Source organism: Procambarus clarkii, chromosome 56 (genome assembly GCF_040958095.1).
Source record: "Procambarus clarkii isolate CNS0578487 chromosome 56, FALCON_Pclarkii_2.0, whole genome shotgun sequence".
Lineage (NCBI taxonomy): Eukaryota > Metazoa > Arthropoda > Malacostraca > Decapoda > Cambaridae > Procambarus > Procambarus clarkii.
Window position 1 is genome coordinate 20,048,022 of NC_091205.1, and position 20,977 is coordinate 20,068,998.

The 20,977-nt window shown below is 37.5% G+C and overlaps 1 protein-coding gene across 1 annotated transcript in view; it reads right to left on the reverse strand.

Moving 5' to 3' along the window:
- LOC138353103 (X-linked retinitis pigmentosa GTPase regulator-like) overlaps positions 1–20,267 on the reverse strand; it is a 31,016-nt gene extending 10,749 nt beyond the window's left edge. Inside the window, exons 1-7 of the mRNA XM_069305826.1 lie at positions 19,580–20,267; positions 16,789–16,914; positions 14,952–15,044; positions 13,697–13,759; positions 10,060–10,212; positions 2,918–3,064; positions 2,022–2,177 (exon numbers count right to left, since the gene is read on the reverse strand). Of these exons, the coding sequence (XP_069161927.1) occupies positions 2,022–2,177; positions 2,918–3,064; positions 10,060–10,212; positions 13,697–13,759; positions 14,952–15,044; positions 16,789–16,914; positions 19,580–19,610 (769 nt within the window). The 5' untranslated portion in view covers positions 19,611–20,267. The remainder of the gene's footprint in view (positions 1–2,021; positions 2,178–2,917; positions 3,065–10,059; positions 10,213–13,696; positions 13,760–14,951; positions 15,045–16,788; positions 16,915–19,579) is intronic.
- Between the last annotated feature and the right edge of the window lie 710 nt (positions 20,268–20,977).

Genomic DNA, 20,977 nt, shown 5'->3' on the forward strand with positions numbered 1-20,977 from the left:
CAGTACCACATCAATCCCAATCGGAGGATTTGTCTAAAATGTAAATTTCATGATAAAGCAAGAAATGGATAATTAATACAATAACCTAAAAAATCAGAATCAAAATAAATGAAAGCAAAGCTGAGATGAACACTTCTCTTCAAAACAAACCGTAATTCACAATTAAATTTCATCTCATTTGTAAGATCACTATTCAATAACTAATCCTTTACTTTACAGTCAAATACCATTCATCTACTATACAGTACTTGGAGTTAGAGGTTTGTGTTACTGTGAGGTCTATGTTAAAACAAAACCATATCTTTGCAGCTGAATATGCCTCTCAACATATACGTGTACACTCAATGCATTGTATTATATATAACAAACTACAATAATGCATGCACTTATTAAGAACACCAAAAATATCAATACAAAATTAATCTACGTACTAGTACTCATGAAAAAAACACAAAAAAACACAAGCTTTTGTGAAATGGCACAATGTAGGAAAGTGAGTAGCAAGTTTATTATGTATCCTCTAAAGCAGCGTTTCTCACCCTAAGCAAACCAAAAAATAAACACCGAGTGACTCTCTCACTGAACCCTAGGTTTCCGGGAAACCCCAGTTGAGCAACGCTGTTCTAGGATAAGAGAAGAGTTTGATGTTGGAGTGATCGTACCATCTGATGTTTGCTTTAAGCAGTGACGCTTTCTAAAATGATCCGAGCCTGAAGGCAGTTAAGATATAATCTCCTGCTTGTTTATAAATTATTTACTTTCTAGAAAATGATTTGCTGCATGTCATCTGTAGATTTCAATACATGATCTACAATAACATCTATACTATAATCATCATTATCTTCAATTGAATCCAATTGTGGATTCAACAGTGTCAATATCGCATTTAATCCATTCTCGAAGGTTATTCTTCATTTAAATTTCTTTCTGGACATTTATTTTCCATGTCAGCATTATACATTTATTATGGGGTGAGGGAGTTATCAGGCATTAACTGAGTCAATTCCAACCCCAAACTGTTCTGGCACTATTGGCTTTAGTTTTGCACCCTTAGTAGAAACTGGCATAGATCCTAGACCAGGTGGCATAACAAATGTGGGAAAATGTAGTTGGCCTAGTGCTCTCTACATCTTTACAAGGCCCGATGAAAATGTAGGTACAACCCACCTGGGTTGCATGTCTTATTAAACTTTTAAAATACCAAAATTGTGGAGTACTGTACAGCTATGAATGTGTGTGATTGTAGGAAGACAGTGAACAATAGAACAATAGAAAACAGTGCAATGGAGGTGGCCTAGATTGCCCTGCTGGGCTCTCAACTTTAATACCATCTACTAAGGGTTTCTGAATCTCAGCCTAATGTTGTTTTAGACTGGGCTCTCAAACAATGCATGCACTAGTACAAGTTTAGTATAATACACAAATTGTAAATAGAGCACAGCTCTTGTATTATCTTAAGGAGCTTAATAAGTCCTTTTCTTGCACTTTAATAAAACATTGCTAATGTGGTACTGATATTTAAGAGGAGAGAGAAATCACTTGCACTGAACTATCGGCCAAGTGGCTTAACGTCTATTGTTTAAGTGTGTGTTTGAACTGATAATTGCAAGAGCCATTCATCTACATCTTCAAAAGCATACATTAACAAATGATTCACAAACATGACTTTACCAATGCCTAACTAGTCTTGTAATATTTAGTTGTTTCAATGGATACCTTCAAATTCAAACATTTTAGCTGTGTTATGGCAAATGGATAAATGGTTTTTGACTATTCAATAAAATATTATTAATTTTGGGATTAAAAATTCTGTACAAATTTGTTTTAATTTATTATTAAATTTATGTAAATGAAATATTGTAACTTAGTTTTCGATTAGTTTTTGAATGAGACTTATTAAAAAAATAAATAAATAAAGCACTTGGGTGCACATATCAGCAGTAACCTTGCATTGTGTAACCATAACAAAACAAACACTTAACTAAAAGCGGCAGCAAAAAGCCAACCTCGGCCAATCTCACCAGACAGGAAGAGTGTATGTGCACTTCCAGCAGCAACCTGAATGATCTTCTCTGGGAGCGGAACTACTTGAGGAAGGTGGTGTGAGGACAGCTGACTTGATGGTAGCCCCAGCTTGCCATGGTCACTCTCACCCCATGTGTACACTCGTCCAAAAGCTGTCACACGCAATCATGAGTAGAAATGTACATCTCTAGTTAAAAAATAACCACCATTAACAATGATAGATAAAAAGCAAACAAAATTAACTACAGTATATATATATATATTTCACTAGCACACTGTAAACCATGCAATGGTTTCACGAGCAATGGTTTAAAAACTAAGTTCACACGTGCTTATAAGGAAGGCAACATGATTAGTAATGTATATTCAAGATTACCTGTAGTTTGGCCTGATAGTTAGAGATTAAAATTATAATAAAGAAATAGTGCTATAAAATGTACACAGTAGTTTACATGGGAAGAATAGGGGATGTATTTTAGAGGCCTTGAAAATTTCACTTTGTCCACTTTTCTCACATTAAACTTATCTAAACATTATTACTAACCACTCCCACAATTTTCCAGCCATAAATGCAATGAAAAATTAAGTTCAGAATTGCTGTGAGGTGCCACAACACAGCATGTACTATAATCTAAAAAATATTTTTTTTTAAAACAAATCAAATGCGAAGAGTCACGAGGTTAGACTGTGAAATTTAAATATCGAGCACAACAAGTGAACTCATATAAGGATGAGCGCACAGCCATGCACTTGAAAATTGAGTGTTAAAAATCATTATTACACAGGCCAAAATTTCTGTTTTGTGAACTTGTGCCGGGCAGGGGCTGTCTATTTGACCGTCAACTCTTATCACCAAATTGGATCATGAATCATAAGTGAACAAAGATCATACCAGTGAGAGCTACACAATGGTAGTATCCACAAGCAATGCTCAACACAGGCTGTGGCAAAGTGAGGAGTGCCGGAGTGAGCTGTTCCTTTACTTCAAGTCCAAGCTGGCCTTCACTGTTGCTGCCCCAGATGTACAACTCTCCAATCTCTGAAATAAAGAATAATTTAAGGAACATCCTAAACTGACGTCAGTAATACAGTATTTTATTCGAAGAATGCGTGTATAGTACTTGACAGAAATAAATAATTTATAAAAAATCCGTGTTAAATTCAGTCACATCCTTTATACATTATGCTGGCAATATTTAACTTTGAAATACAAAGATCAACATCAGAGGCCCGAGACTGTTCAACACACTTCCACTACACATAAGGGGCATAACTGGCAATCCCCTCACAGTGTTCGAGAGAGAACTGGATAAGCACCTCCAAAGGATACCTGATCAAGCAGGCTGTGACTCATACGTCAGGCTGCGAGCAGCCGCGTCCAACAGCCTGGTTGATCAGTCCAGCAACCAGGAGGCCTGGTCGATGACCGGGCCGCGGGGACGCTAAGCCCCGGAAGCACCTCAAGGTAACCTCAAGGTAAGGTACAAGAAACGTAGGGTATTTTGCAATTTGCTGCAGCTGTTACTGAAGTAATAGTAAGCAATTCATTCTTGACTCTTTATGTTATTAAGACTAATTACATTCATAAAAAATGCCTAAAATATCTAAGAATGTCTGCACTGTCATCAGACTCAGTAAATGACACATTATTTGTGGTGTGGCCAGCACAATTATATGATTCAACATACAGCTAATCACAGATTACAGTATACTACATCTAGGTCACTGCATTTTAATTAAAATCACAAACTCTGCTTCTTTTGGAATAGCATTTCTTGTTTTAAATACTCTATTGTTTTTAAAGCTAAAATATGAATTTATATTAAAACAGTGTGGAACCCCCAGATGATGATGACCACAAACACTGCATGTCAGATACCTAATAATAATAATAATTGACACCATTTAAAATTATAATAATAATAATGATGGGGAATTTCTTGTATAAGCAGAGCTTATAGTTCATGCACCAGACAATGAATCATATTATTGCATCAAAATCCATGAATAAGAGGGAAAGTGTCTAGTGTGGCAGAGAGGTGACAGATCATACTAGAGAGAGAGAGAAGGGTGGGCAGACCATATCCTTAGAGGGTCTGAATGACAAGCACATCAACACAGTATACGAGGATAAAGCACACATTGGAGAAACAAGCAGAAATAACAGGGAAGGGGGCTCCAGTGGATAGGGAAGTACCTATGCAACAGAAGAGTCACAGCAAAGAGGCAGGATGTTACTAGCTGGGTCCCACAGGGGGTTATGAGAAGAGTAAATATGGTGTAGGACTGTAAGAAACTTGCTGGTCAATGCAAGAACTGCTTTTATAAATTAAAATAAAGAATCACTCAAGGCCTTGTATACCAAATACTGTACTGTATGTCAAACCAATTATAAAACATGTGGCATAAGATTCCATAGCTTATTAAAACACAAAGTGAAGCCGGAGAAAGTCCAGAGGTATGTGACTAGACATGCTCAAGATTTGAGAAGTATGAGCAATGAGAAAATAATAAGGGAACTAAACTTCAGTCACTGGGAGAGAAAATTGGAGGGAAGACAATCACTACATGCAAAATTCTCAGGGAAAACAAGGCACACACTATATGAAAAAGGGGTACATTTGAGAATTTGTTTTGTGTCATTGATGAACAAATGGAATATGCTAAGTAAAGTGGTTGAGGCAGACTTCATATATGGCTTCAAATATAGATATGACTGAGCCCAATAGGTTTGAGAATATCTTGCAAATCTTGCCTCACAGGATTAATTGAATTCTATGACCATGTGACAAAAATTAGGCAAGAAAGAGAAGAGTAGGCAGACTGCATATTTTTGAATTGCCAGAAAGCAATCTTTTTGGATTGCCTTTGATACAGTACCCCATAGGAGACTAATGCATAAGCTAGAGATGCAGGCAGAAATAGAAGGAAAGGTACTCCAATGGATAAATAAGGGTATACCTAAGCAACAGAAGACAGTGAGTATGCATGAATGCATACATGTGTGTGTGTCTGCATACTCTTAGACCAGTCCTGGAGTATGCAGCTCCAGCATGGAGTCCATATCTTGTCAAGCATAAGATGAAGCTGGAGAGGGTTCAAAGGTATGCAACTAGACTAGTTCCAGAACTAAAAGGTGTGAGTTGCAAGGAAAGGCTGCGTGAATTGCACCTCACATCGCTGGAAAACAGAAGAGTTCGGGGTGACATGATTACAACATACAAAATTTCAAGGGAATTGACAGGGTAGATAGAGACATTATTTTGGATGGGTGGCACTGCATAAGGGGACACAGGTGGAAACTGAGCACCCAAATGAGCCACAGACGTTAGAAAGAACTTTTTTCAGTGTCATAGTTAACAAATGGAAAGCACTAGGAAGTGATGTGGTGGATGTGGACTCCATACACAGTTTCAAATGTAGATATGATAAAGTTCAATAAGTTCAGGAACCTGTACACCAGTTGATTAACAGTTGAGAGGCAAGGCCAAAGATCCAAGCCTCAACCCCCCACAAGAACAATTAGGGGAGTACAAATGTAGCAGCATAGCAACAGTTAATTATAGTCACAGTAACACAGCTACAATAAAAAATATGTAAATAAATAATAATGTGAACTAAATAATTCTCCAAATCAAAGAACAGTACCTTTCTAGCTAAAATAATACCACTCACACATGATGAAAATAAAGAGGGGCCAAATAGAGGCCAAGGCATAAAAACGCCCAGTAACCTGTCACCAAGGTGTAAGCTTTAGCGCGAGCGGCCAAGAGATGATATTCCTCCACTAGTCAATATGGAACTGGTTGATTCCAGCAACCCTTCCCTCCCTCCCTACCATTACCACCTACTTCCTAATGTCAATGCAGTTGCCACCTACTGTTTCTGAACAGCTCATTTTCATGCCCCACCTTATTTATATTGTAATTATCTGTGCCTATAACATAGCATATTATTTAACACGTTGCTTCACGCTCATCTGAATATAATTACACGAGAAATATAACTAATTCTGGGTGACAATATTCATAAGTTTAAATCACACAAAGGCAGACTTCTCAAGAGACATGTGCACAAGTCATGCTATTTAATAATAGTCATGATCACACTCATTTATAATACACCACTACAACACACACACACACACACACCACATTCTTTATCACATGCATCCCACAGTTAACCCTTTCCATGCATGTGCCACATACCTATTATAGTCACACCACATAATTCTTGAAAGGAATTTAGATATTGACATTTACACATCATGCAACTTCCAAACAAGATAAGCGTCATCACTCTGTGGAAAAAAATATATGCTAAATATTGGAAGACCTGGAACTAGTATTGTTAAAATGGTTCCTTCAAAGTCTTTTGACATAGTTACTGTATAAAATAAAAAGGCCTCATCAACAATACTAAGAGAAATAAAACCCCAAATATACAATGCAGCAAATATGGCAACTGCACGTAGGTTAAAAGTTAATAGCAATACAGTACTTGGAAAACTAGAATTCCTATACCGAGTACTATAATAAGGCCGAGTCGCATGTCAGAGGCAAATTATTTAAGCCAGTTTTGACGGTAAACTAATGACAAGGATATACTTATAAAATCGCATGCACATATGGTGTATATAAAAAAATGGCAATTAAGATAAAAAATGTGTCAAAGGTGAACTCAAAGAAGAACTCAATAAAGGCGAATTCAACAAAAGAGGGAGAACTCAACAAAAGCAGAGGGGAGAACTCAACAAAAGCAGAGGGGAGAACTCAACAATAGCAGTGGGGGAACTCAACAATAGCAGTGGGGGAACTCAACAATAGCAGTGGGGGAACTCAACAATAGCAGTGGGGGAACTCAACAATAGCAGTGGGGGAACTCAACAATAGCAGTGGGGGAACTCAACAATAGCAGGGGGGAACTCAACAAAAGAAGGGGGAACTCAACAATAACAGGGGGGGGGGGGAACTCCACAAAGGGGGGAACTCAACAAAAGGGGGAGAAGGTGTGCTGAGGTTACATCAATCCATAACACTGTCAACATGCAACGCTGCATTCCTTACCCAGACCAGTCTACCACATACCTCTTGCTCACCCCAAAGGCTTTTCCCCTTCACCGACAATTACCAGAGATAATAATAACAACACAACCCCTCGATAGTATATAACGGCAAGTTTTTTTTAGTAGCACATGACACCATCCGTTCCACCCACCACAACACCACCCTTCCCTCCCACCAACACAACACCATCTTTCCCCCCCACCAACACACCACCATCCTTCCCTCAAACCAACACACCACCATCCTTCCCCCCCACCAACACACCACCATCCTTCCCCCCCACCAACACAACACCACCCTTCCCCCCCACCAACACAACACCACCCTTCCCCCCCACCAACACAACACCACCCGCCCATCCCACCAACACAACCCCACCCGCCCATCCCACCAACACACCACTACCCTTCCCTCCCACCAACACACCACCACCCTTCCCTCCCACCAACACACCACCATCCTTCTCCCCCCCACCAACACACCACCACCCTTCCCTTCCACCAACACACCACCATCCTTCCCCCCCACCAACACACCACCACCTTTCCCCCCCCCCCCATCAACACACCACCACCCTTCCCTCCCACCAACACACCACCACCCTTCCCTCCCACCAACACACCACCATCCTTCTACCCCCCACCAACACACCACCACCCTTCCCTTCCACCAACACACCACCATCCTTCCCCCCCACCAACACACCACCACCTTTCCCCCCCCCCCCATCAACACACCACCATCCTTCCCTCCCACCAACACACCACCACCCTTCCCTCCCACCAACACACCACCACCCTTCCCTCCCACCAACACACCACCACCCTTCCCTCCCACCACTCCACAACACCACCCATCCCTTCCACCAACAAGGTTCCCTCACCATCTTTGAGCACAAGAAATCCAAGTCAATCTTCACCTCTGTAAAATGAGTCACACCAGCCACACTCCAGGACATAATGTAGCCACAAGATATCCCAGCAAGTAAAATACTGTATAACCATTACCTACAACCCTCTACTACAATACCACAGTCCATGTCCAGAATTATAACCATTGGCATCTACATCTCAGTCTAGAGATATGGACACAACAAGTCAATTAAAAGTTGAGAGGCAAGACCCAAGAGCCAAAGCTCAACCCCCTACGAGCACAGCTAAGCAAGTTAATAGTCCGTGCATAACAATAACTCAATTCAACCTGCATACAACACACAAATTTTTCCTACAGGAAATCAATACTCATAATGGTACAAATACAAGGTAACATCTGGCAACTGCAAACCCACTTTACTATCATGTCACAACACAACTCTAGCTATTAAAATGAATCACCAAAACTAGCCCAGTAAAGAATAGCCTTTACTTCCATAGAGAAAGCTTCCTCCAGCACACTACACTATGCGCCATCACTAACTCTCACAAACCCAATATACCTTCTTGTACAGTATATAAAGAAATAAAATAAATACATCATACTTCCTTCTCCATTTGTCGAGCAATTGGAACTAACAAATATAACCACCAGTGACAGGAATGCAAGATGAAAACTAAAATGAGGTCAAGATTCACCCCTGAACAAATCTCAAACGATCTACACAAGGATAAGCCAGCAGGGCGTGCACCACTGGCTCGTGCTCCCCTCTCCCTCACCTTGACACTTGCCAGGCAGTTTACATGCCTATTGCATACTGGTGCACACATGATCAATAATATTTAATATGCCGGTAATAACCCTGGTTGCTACTGGGTGTAACATGCACACCACCACCACACTGACATCATTGCCATTGACCCGAACTAAACTGGCAATACAAGTACAGATTTTTGTTTATACAACAATATAGATTTGGACACTGTAAAGAAGAAAATGCATTTTTAATACTGTACTGAAATTTCATAAGATCTCAATTTACAACTTAACTCAAGTTCTAATAGAATTAATTTCATTAATACTTTCAACTACTGTACAAGTATGTTTGAATATCAGGATTAGACAAAATGAATACATCCTATTACAGTAATGTATAAGGGAAGGAGAGATATTGCTGTGAAGCTGGTAAGCTAGAGTTATTGTTGTTGTTTAGGATTTGCTACTTGGAACAAAAAGTTCCAAGTAGCACGGGCTATGGTGAACCCGTAGTGGACTTACCTGGCACAGGAGTGGGGCTGCAACTTTTATTTTATAAAAGTCACAGCCCCGCTCCCGTGCCAGATAAGTCCACGTAAGCTAGAGCTTGTATAGGCTGATCTTTCACCTCTCAACTCATCCAACCTCTTCAAGAAAATATTCTTTTAAAGCCTTTCTGCTGCAAGTATCATCCATGGATGTTTTTATACGAGTTAGTAATTTCTGCAGTACCAGTACTCTATCAGTTGGTGTTGGCAGAATATTCCATTTTCCTATTCAAAAATTCTGACAAATATTCCCTCTTCATCAGTTACTTCATAAAAAATTCTATGTACATTTTGGTGGTGTAAATGCACACAAGTGTGTCATGTAGGTTTTATCATGGGTGACAACATTGGGAAGCCATACTGGGTGTTGTTGGGGTGTTGGTTGGTGTTGGGATATAAACAAAATATTCCCAGAATCATATGCCATTGCCAGAAACCTCTAGTGATTGAAGATGTTACCATACATCAGGCTGGAACTTCTGAGCAGGTTTGATGGAAAGCAAATGTACAGTATTATGACATGAGGGCCATTTCTTTAGTGACATCACATAACCCTAGAATACAGCCTCTTATTATTTAATCCTTGCATTCCACAACTTGTGAAACAACTGCTGTTATACAAATGTTCCCCTCTGCACAAAGTGTACAACTTTGTACTGTTGTACAAATTTGCATTTGCAAACTGTGCTGCCATTTCAGTTATAAATGTCTTATCTTCATCTACCAGTACTGTTACATATATTGTTGGTACCTAATTAATATAAACAAATTTATATAAGAGTCCCACTAACCAGCCAGGACCAGTGAATGGATACTGCCAGCAGCAACAGCTTTGGCAGGAGTGTCCAGTTTGAGCACTTTCACTGGGAAGAAATGGTCTTCTTTATTCCCCGTTCCTAGCTGCCCGTCCCCATTATGGCCCCACAGATACACTGCACCAGAAGCTGTTCATCGAATAGAAAAATTTAAAATACATTTTATTAAAGGCAGTTTAAAAACATTTCAATATACAAATTCAAATGTGTAATGATTTTTACTGTGCATCTAAAAGTACTGCAGATTATACTGTACAGTATTATAACAAGTCATAATTAATAAGGAGATATACACACAGTATATACATATAACAACACATATTAGCATGAAGTTATTCACAAATTCAACCAAGACTCCATGCACTGAGAGAGATACACAGAGACTAATACATGTACTGTACATGCATACAAAGCATTAGTATTCAACATGTTTAATTCTGACAACTTAATTTAACTTGAGAGAGAAAAAAGAACCTACAGAAGAACACATGATATGAAATTCTTCATGGCAGCAGCTACAAAACTATACACAGTATACCAAACTTAAGATATCTACTTCCATCTGTCTCGTGACGAGTCCTGCAGCATTCTAGGAAGGGTAACACATGCAAACTATTCTCCAAGCATTATGGTTTATACCCATATCTGCCCTCAAGTGCTAGAGGGTCTGCAATACCATTACAAATGCTTGCTAAAGAAAACACAAATTAATACACATATCTGGCAATCACAACCTAACCAGTTGACATTAATATTTCCTACTAAATTAAAAAAAAAGTTTATACAGTGGCGCCTCGATTAACGAGTTTAATCCGTTCCGGCACCGAGCTCGTCATGTGGAAAACTCGTTTCGCGAAACAACAACAACAAAACTGTCGTCAGTGGTGTACGAGAACCAGCGGGAATGCTCGTTAATCGAGCGAAAGCTCGTCAGTCAAGACATTTTCTGCGAGTGGCTTGCTCGTTACTCGAAATGCTCGTAACTGGAGCTGCTCGTCACTCGAGGTTCCACTGTAACAGGAAAGTAAAATTGACAAGAAAAACTGAAAATCAAACAAGGGGGAACTATAAAATGCTTGGAGAGGACAATACAGGTATACTGTATACAGTACTATATATTATACAGTAATATTATACAATATACTGTATAATGTGGAGATTATGAGTGTGCAAAGAACCATCAAAATGGCTGAAGGGAAAGATGAATATGCAAAAAAACAAAACTTCTTTTTTCTACAAGTCTTTCCAGGGAAAATTGGGATCAATTCACAGAATTACCTGCATTTAATTATTCTATAAGTATGTACACTATAAAACTTATGCCTACAGAACACCCACAGGCCTGTTGTTATAGTGTTCAAGCCTACAAAACATGCCATCTCTAGCATCATGCAAACTGGCTCGGTATAATACTATACCACAAATTGAGTGAGTATTTAATTCATACATTATAACAAAAATAAACAGTTGAATATACTGAAGTTATACTAAACCAAGATTTTTAGAAGGGATCAGAACCAACAGGGCAGTTTACTGATTTAAAATAAAATATTAGTTGTAAAAAACTTTATTTAGACTAACTTTAAGACACGAACCTCATACAGAATTCACGGAGAAACTTTATGCAAAATTTCTGTAACAATAAAAACAAGTGTTAAATAACCACTATTACAAGTGTTTTTATTTGTAAACAACTTTCCTTTTCCATCAAGTGAACGAACTACCGCACTGAAAGAGGCTTCACCTGGAACTTAACTTGTTTATTACCCATTTAGGGACCGTATTGTTAAAAGTTATACAGCACTGTACGTAATTATTACTTTATGAAATACAAATAAAATACTGTACAATACTTACTCCTTGAAGTAAATAATTAATAAAATGCAATAACATAAATTCCCACCAACATTTTTATTACAAGAATGGGTATCATACCACACAACTGCAACTTCTGTTAAACCAATTTTGTTCCCAATCCTCAGTCTCGGTATAAAGATTTTTCGTGCCTTCATTACAGATTTTTTTTTAATTTTGTATACATGCCTCCTCTCTTCTCTCTTAGCAAGAAACTCTGTCAAAGTTAGCTAAGAATTTATTAAATTTCCCATAACATTCTCTTTTTAAAGTCAACCTTCTCCACTCTTTTCTATCATGGTAAATGAGATACATTATTGAAGTCAATTCTGTAGAGTTTACATTAAAGTCACCCAGTAACAGCAGCCTGGCTTTATGCTTTACCATGATCTGCTTTTTGCATTACCTACCTAATCATTTTTATGAATTTCCTAAGTTTACATCATGTTAGTCTTTTTGATCATTTTCCTTGATGGGGTTTGACTTTGCATTACTTAAATATCCACATCATAAAGTGTCTATACCTTTATGTATAAATGTTCATTCGTCATAATACACCCAAACTCCTTCACCTTTTTCCCTCTTTTTTTTTTTCCCCTATTTCGTTTCCCAATGGAGTAGCCTTTCAGAAATATTACCTTATTTAGTATTCATTTCCCCACTTTTGTTTCTGACAATGCAACAATATTCAGTCTTGTTATTTCATTACATTACTTGGCTTATGTTTTTAGTCTACACTATATATATTAGGGCATAACATTTTCCTAAACCTATTTCACCGTATTTGGACCATCTCCACCTGTCTCTAATGATTTAGTCAGTTGCTTTTAAGATTTCACTCCACTAGCATTTTGAGTCCTAACTCCTTTTATAAAAAAATATCTTTATTCTTTTTATCATTTAGTTTTTTAGCTTTCTTCAAATTCTATTTTAAACAACCTTTTATCATCCTTGACCAATTCCCTTGTTTATTATTTTGTTTGTCATCATCTTTTGCCCCCATGCTTTTTTGAGGTCTACACAAGACTAAACAAAAATAATACATCTGCCTTTTTTTTATTTATAGTAAGAAAATTACTGATATTAATGAAAAGAGTAGGTAAAGATATTAAAATGAGACATCATTCTGATTTTGAAAGATATCAAAATCAACTTTTTAAGTCTCCAATTTTCTAATAGAAAGTACTGTAATTCTAACAGAAAGCTCAAGTAACTCAATATCAGATCATAAGTGTTCTTTTTATATTTACCATTAATCATTGTAGCATTAATAACAGTAACCAAATCAGGAACAGGAACTACAGTAATTACAATGCTTCTCATTGACTTACATCTACCTTATCGGATAATGTTTTTACCCGAGCTTTGCCAAATGCTTGCAAGTACTAAACTCAGACTCCTATTCTGAAGGCTGTCTGGACATGTTACAAAGTTTTGAAACTATACTGTCAATGCAGGTTTTAAGCCTGTAACACTGAACAACTTTTTGGTGAGAAGCACGTTTCTTTGATAGCAAAAGGGTTAATGACCAGATCTTACCTTTATCATCATTCTGAAGTTTCCTAGCATTTCGGAGCATCTGTGCCATCAGTTTTGTCCTATTCAGAGTCACCTATAGTGGGCAATCTTTCCCATTCTCATACCTGCTAATTCATCTGTAGTCAGACAATCAACATACTCTTATTAAGTTCACTCTATTCTAACCATAAATATCACACCATAACAATTATATAAAAAATAAAAAGCATCAGTTACCTACCACATGAAACTATAGTGTGTGATCGTCCACAAGCTATATGTAAAGCCTTCTCTGGTTTGAGGGCTGAAAAGAAACAAAAATGATAATGCTTCTACTGAATACACTGCAGTCCTGGAGATGGATGATAATGACTTCCTAAATGTCAAAATATGAACATGGGGGATAGTGTATTATATATTTTCTCCTCTTTTACATAAAATCCTTGCAGCTTGTGATCATATTCATTCTGGCACTACCATAGGTGTAACCGTCCTCAGTCCCTAGAAGTCTTGTAAAGTGCAGGCAAGCAAGAGTGACATACACCACAGGAGACATTATGCCCCTATAGGGTTACCTAATTTACCTGAAGGTCCTTAGCCCTAGTGGCCTCGATGAGGGACAGGAAGCCGGCGGCTTGTCGATGCCCCCCCCCCCATTTGCCTTGATCTTTATATGGTACTTGGCAGCAATAGATACAATCTATCCAGTAAAAATTAAGAAGTTTCACAGCTTTTGTACAAGCTCAAGTATTACAGATTCCCAACGACATTACATTCAAGATCACCGATGGGAAGTCTGGATTAATACATGTCAATTTCAAAGCCCCGCTCGCTACACCTCACTTCAACCTGGTGGCAGCATCTCTCACTGACTTTTCTTGAAGGGCATGACAATCACCTAAGTTTCTTATCTTCTTCCCTATTAGCATCATCAGCAAACATGTTCATATAATTCTGTATTCCATCTGGTAGATCATTTAACCCTCTTGTTTATTATCCAGCTCATCCTTTGTCCATGTGTTGCATGGTGGTGGACTATATATGCATTTATGATTATTAGTTTATCATCCTGATTGTAGATCTCCAGTGATATTATGTCAACTTCTCATGGATCTGCAATCATTATTTCATTTACTTTTAGGTGTTCTTTCACCAGTACGGCCACACCACTGCCTTTCCTAATTTTTTCTGTCCCATCTCCAAACTGAGTAGCCCCTTGGGAATATGACCTCATTTAAAATATCTTCAATATCATTTAAAATATCTTCCATATCATCTTTTTAAAATATCATCTTCACTATTATTAGTGTTTGATGTATCATGTCAATGCAGAAAAGCATCAAGATACAGCACAAAAAAGTACTTTTAATTATCACATATTAATAAAAGGAGATTCAGAAGTTTTGACACAAAAAGCTTAATCTCTGTAAATTCTCAAAGTTATTTGGTTGTTCAGAGGAAAGTAAATGAGGGTGAACAAGTGCAGCTAAACTTACTTTTTACACATGATGGTTTGTAGACAGGCTTAGTGGAGCCAAGACCCAGCTGTCCCATGTCATTACTGCCAATCATAAACACCCGACCACTTTCTGAATATACGAACAAGAAATGTAAGACAAGAAAATACAATGGGACACAATTTCCTATAAGCTTATTCATAACAAGTACATATGAGACACTAAGCTTAAGCTAAAAAATATAATTACTGCATATCAAGACAACTAAATATCGTGTTTTCATGTCTTTATATAATTATGACACGAATAATGAGAATAGAAATTCTGAAGTACAGTACTGTACATTATAAACAATTTAAATTTAAACATTTGATAATGATAATGTTTTATAATGATGATAATGTTTCTTCAGGTAAAAGTACATACATACACAATGAGTTACAAACAGAATGTTGAATTTATAGTTAGAGCTAGTGTATATACTATTCCTAAAGCCACTAATATGCACAGAGTTTTGGGCAAGAAATGGGAAAAAAACTTAAAAACCAAGACTTTAAAACTAATTGAGATCAAAAGCATGATTTGAACTGAAATGGGGGGAAGAAAGAAACAAAAAAATGACAATAATTACATGTTGGATGGAACAACAGAAATTGCAACAGTACAGCAGAAGAAATTTTAACTAAATAAACAGACAGGCTACAATTTTCTTTAGGTTTATACATGGCAGACATCAGCAGTTATACAGTACAAGTTGGTCAATGATCAATAATGTTTGAAAATAGCAAGACATAGGTTGACATTTAGGAGGTAAGGTAGGTTAAATGGAGTTGATTAGGTAGAACAGTACTTAAATTTTATCTTAAAACCATTGAGAAATGGGCAGTCTTTGACGTGATTAGGAAGGTCATTCCACATATTTGTTCCTTTCATTTGCAGAGCATTTCTAGTTTGGTTAAGTCGCACTCTTGGCAAACAGATATTTGTTTCTAGTGTGGTGCCCATGAGTTGTTACAACCTTCTAGGAAGCATTTAACATCAGGATTGGCATTACAGTTCAGTTTTATATATCTAAGAGTACACTTGAGAGGATGTGCAGTGATTTAATATCTAACATGTTCAAAGATTTAAGTAAGAGGGCCGAGTGCGGTCAGCCTGAGTGCTCGTTTAATAATAACAAATTTATAAGCTGTATGCTACCACCATCCATTTTATAACACCTCTATATCTTTTAGGTACTTCATAAGTATAACATTCTTATTATTACAGTAGGGCCTCGACTTACGAGTTTAATCTGTTCCCAGAGATGGGTCTTAAGTCAAAATTCATATTGCCTTACTGGAAATAAGTTGAAAAAATAAGAAATAATTACTAGAAATAATAAAAAATTGTGTTACTGAAAAAAAAAAATGGAATCAAGTCAGATGCATCACCTATTTATGGACACCTATGCTAGAAACCAGTCATTCCATGCAATATTTCAAGGACTTTAAGGACCAGGAAGATACAGTATTAATACAATAATTACATTAAACATTAATGTATTACATTAAATTTAGGTCTCAGAATTTGATATCATCATCAGTGACTTTAAGCATTATACTCATCTTACTTATGAATCCACCACTGTTCATATATTGAATGCATGCATGTCTGTTCACTTGGTTAAATTAAATAGTTATAATAATAATTATTAATATTATTTTTTCATCTCACTACAGCCAAACTAAAATTATTAAAAAAATTTTCTAACATCAGAAAGCAATATTTTACAATGTAGAAAGAAATTTTTTCATGGGCACCAGAAAATTAACCTAATTCAGGGTGCAGAGTTAGAGGGTTAATACAGACCGGCACTAGATAAACCCCCACACACCTGTAACAACTGCAGTGTGCTCATCCCCACATGCCAGTTCTACGATCTTATCATTTTTTATCCAAAACTTTGAGGGAGCATTATCAGCAAACCTGCTCTTGCCAAAAGTAAACACAGCCCCAGTATCTGAAAAATTTAAAATGTATATATAACTTAAAAGCAGTTAAACAACAAATTTAAAATTAAAGTCAAATATAGTATATAGAAAAATTTGTGTTTCTGTGTAACACATTACAGGTAATGAATTGGAGAATGAAACATCTCTAGGCTCAGTGATTTCTCTTTCAGTAAAATATTTGGTGAATCAGAACAATGAACCCCTTTACTTAATGCTTCTGGATGTGCTATAAACAGCTTATGGTGCACTGAACTATAATATTCCAATATAGAATAATTTATCTGAATTTATCCAAGCAGTGCAGTGATAATCTTTCCATCAGTACCCAATGGCCTGTATCCAACATATCCATAATCTTTGGGAACTTTTTTTTAACCATGAGCTGGATGGATGCTTGACTGATGCTGTATCTGGGGTTTTCCAAATTATAACATTTAGCCTATTGGCACCGATTACACTGAAGAGCAAATGTGACATACATTTCTTGTCTATGAATTCTCCACTGTTTAATGAATTATTAACATTAACTGAAAATTAAAAAAAAAAAAAATGAAAAATGTCAAAATAGTGCCAAATTAAAAAAAATTTCTTTTCAAATCACAGAGTGAAACCATTAAAAACATTAAAATATTGCTATACAGTATTAAAAAAGTTTACACCACATGTCGAGTGCCTTCAGGTGCAATGCGCAGTGCAGTGGTTAAAAGTTAACATTTTTCATACTTAACATTTCCCCATGATCTATGGACTGATTTCACTGAACAAAATTATAATGTCAACCTGTCGTATGAAGGCCAAAAACCAAGAGAGCCTGTCTGTAGAGAGATTTTAACCACATCTAGCAAGTTCCCCACTCCCAAGCCCCAATCTCATTTTCTAAGGAAAAGGGGGCCCATATTTTACTGAACAAAAATCTCTGCAACTGGAAATATGAAAGAAGCAGAGAATTTGGTTTTAAATATGCTCACTGGCTTCCTAAGGCCTCAGCTGTTACGTGTAATGTTTCCTCGCTCTGTGAACTCGGTCCCCAACATCCTAAGCAAAGCCACACATCCCCCGCTTCAGCAAACTCTTGTTCACTGAATCGGGTGAGTAAATTCAGCATGGAAAGTGTGTTCCCCAACCGGTGATTTGCCGAATCAGGGTTTGTTGAATTGAGGTTTTACTGTAATTCAGTTTGAACAGACTGTGCTGACTACTGTACTAAAATAGATATACAAGTAATTGTATTTACACATCAAAATTATTTCAAAACATTGTATAGGTACAGTACTATTAAACAAATGCACCCAACAAGAGCAATGCCCTTAAGGGACAGTTTTAGCGGGTAAGCGGTTCCATGGGGTTTATATCCCTGTAGATAAAAAAAAGCATCTACTGTTCTCAGTCCTACATTGTGGCCTGACTTTGAAACCATTGCTCCTTGTTTGTGTTACATCTGACCTTCTGAAGAAATAATCTGAATTAATACTGTAATAATAATTGTAATAATAATAATAATAATAATAATAATAATAATAATAATAATAATTTATTTGCAAGAAGGTACAATGGGTTGGTGAGATTACATAAAAGATAGGTATTTTTACATTTATGTAAAGCCACTAACACGCATAGCATTTCAGGCAGTGCATTGAATTAAAGACCTTTTAAAGAAATAGCCTGAAATAAATTATCTGGATCAACATCCTCCAAACTGTTCAGTATTTTAAGTTTCGATGAGATCAGCTCTGTCACGTCTGGTCTGCAGTGTTGTTAGCCCCGTGGCCCTCGACCGTTCCCGATACAAGAGTTGACTTAGTTCTGGAATTAATTTTGTTGCCCAGTGTTGAACTTTCTCCCTTGTGCCTTACTGAAGATGAGGTCCCCATGCTTGGATGCAATAATCTAAGTGGGGGGTGCACTCGGACTATTCTCCAATTACTAATAAGAAAGTGCAATACTTCGGTCAATATGTCCTCTCTCCAAGATGTGAAGAAAGATTGTAAATACTATGCTATATATTCTCTCAAACCCAATGTACCTTCTTGTATATAAATAAATAAATAAATAAATAAATAAATAAATAAATTAATAAATAAGTAAATAAAGTACCACTTCATCACCCTGTCACTGCTGCTCTAAGCATACCTAACTTATCCTATACTAACCAAACCCTAAAGTTATCCTATCCTAACCAAACCCTACAACTATCCTATCCTAACCAAACCCTACAACTATCCTATCCTAACCAAACCCTACAACTATCCTACCCTACCCAAAATATGGGTTAAAATGTTGAAATACAATATATACATAATGTGTGTGACTTCATAATGACAATTTCCTGCGTGTTCAGACCAGCGGGAGGTCTGACTACTGTTCCTTCCTGCACACTTCTATTCTATACTCTTCATACTTTCAACAATTCTGCGAAAATACAACACATTTCTCGTCAATACAACAAAATACAACGTTAAATACAAACTAGGAATATATTATTTATATTCGATGCACCACCGCTAATTACTGCACCACCACTAATTAGCATACCTAAAAGACCTAATTAACCATTTTAGTGGCCCTCCTCATCCCTCCCAGCATAGCCCCACGTCTCCACCTATCCCCACGACGCCCTCAGTCACCGTCCTTCACGCCTAGAATATGAGAAATAATACAAGAAAAAGGTTTAACCTGGAATATCGTAGTCGTCGTCCACTGCCATTTTCCCAGCGGGTGATGCGAGCCTCGGGCCACTCACACGGGGATGGTCGCTTCGCACACCATACTATTATTATTATTATTATAATCATGATAATGTTTATTCTGGTAAAGGTACATGCATACAATATGAGTTAAAAATAGAATGATGGATTTGTAGATAGAGCTAGTATGCCTCTAGTATGCACAGTGTTTCGGGCAGTTCGAAGAAGTTCGAAGAAGCTCATTCTCTGCTTGCTAAAACCATATATATATATTATTATGCTAGGCTGTATTAGCATGGGTTAGGTTGTATTAGGTTGAGCTGGGTTTAGGTTGTGTTGAGCTAGGTTAGGTTAGAGATATTTCTAAAAAATTTGGTTGACGAATTGTCTTGTGTACGATGTGACTTTTATCCCACTGGCACCAGAGGGAGCATGACGTCACAGTCTTGACGCCAACATACCGGCCGCTGTTGGCAAGGGTGTGCACTCTATCCTGTATAAGCGGTAGTTTATTAGGTGCCTCATACTTGTATACAGTAGTTTATTGTAAACACCGTACTCATCCTGTGAGTGGCAGTTTATTGTGCACCCCATAGTCATCACAATTTATATTACAAGAATTTCATCATTCTTGTTCAGCCACTAGCATGCATATAGAAGACATATATACAAGACTGTAACAACTCTTGTATCCAATATAGCATTTCGGGCAGGTCCTTAATCCTAATTTTCCCCGGAATACGACCCGCCAAATCGTTTAACAACCAGGGTACTCATTCACTGCTCGGGGGAACAGAGGCTACAGTTAAGGACTGGCGCCCAGTCAATCCTCCCTGGCCAGGATACGAACTCAAAGCACCCTTAAAGAGTGGTAAAGAGTGCTTTACATCACCACGATAACTGTTTTTTTTTTAGATTTAGTTTCTGTTGGCGATTATTTGTATTTGTAGTACGTGGGTGAAGAATTTAAAGCGAAATGTAGAAGCTGCCACTGAGATAGTAAAAAAGAAAGAGATCACTGAGAAGTGGTCCAACAGCTAGCGACTGTACTGTCAGCAATAGGTCGAGGCTCACTCTGGCCAGCCTCAACTGTTTACCATTTTATGCAGACACATGTGACGATTTATTTAACATTCGTAACCGATTAGACTCGAGGCTGGGCAGGGCGAGACCTCTGGGGACGTCTCCATTCACAGACGCCTCTGTTCACCCAGCTTTCCCGTCTTCAACAATGGGAAACCATAACACAAACAAATTGTATTCCTAAATATTTTGAGATAGCTATCACAAGATAGCACTGAGCCCATTATGTGCCTCTGTAACCCTTTCCACTACCGCCCACAAGATGGGTATGGGGTGCATAATAAATGAACTACACTAACTAACT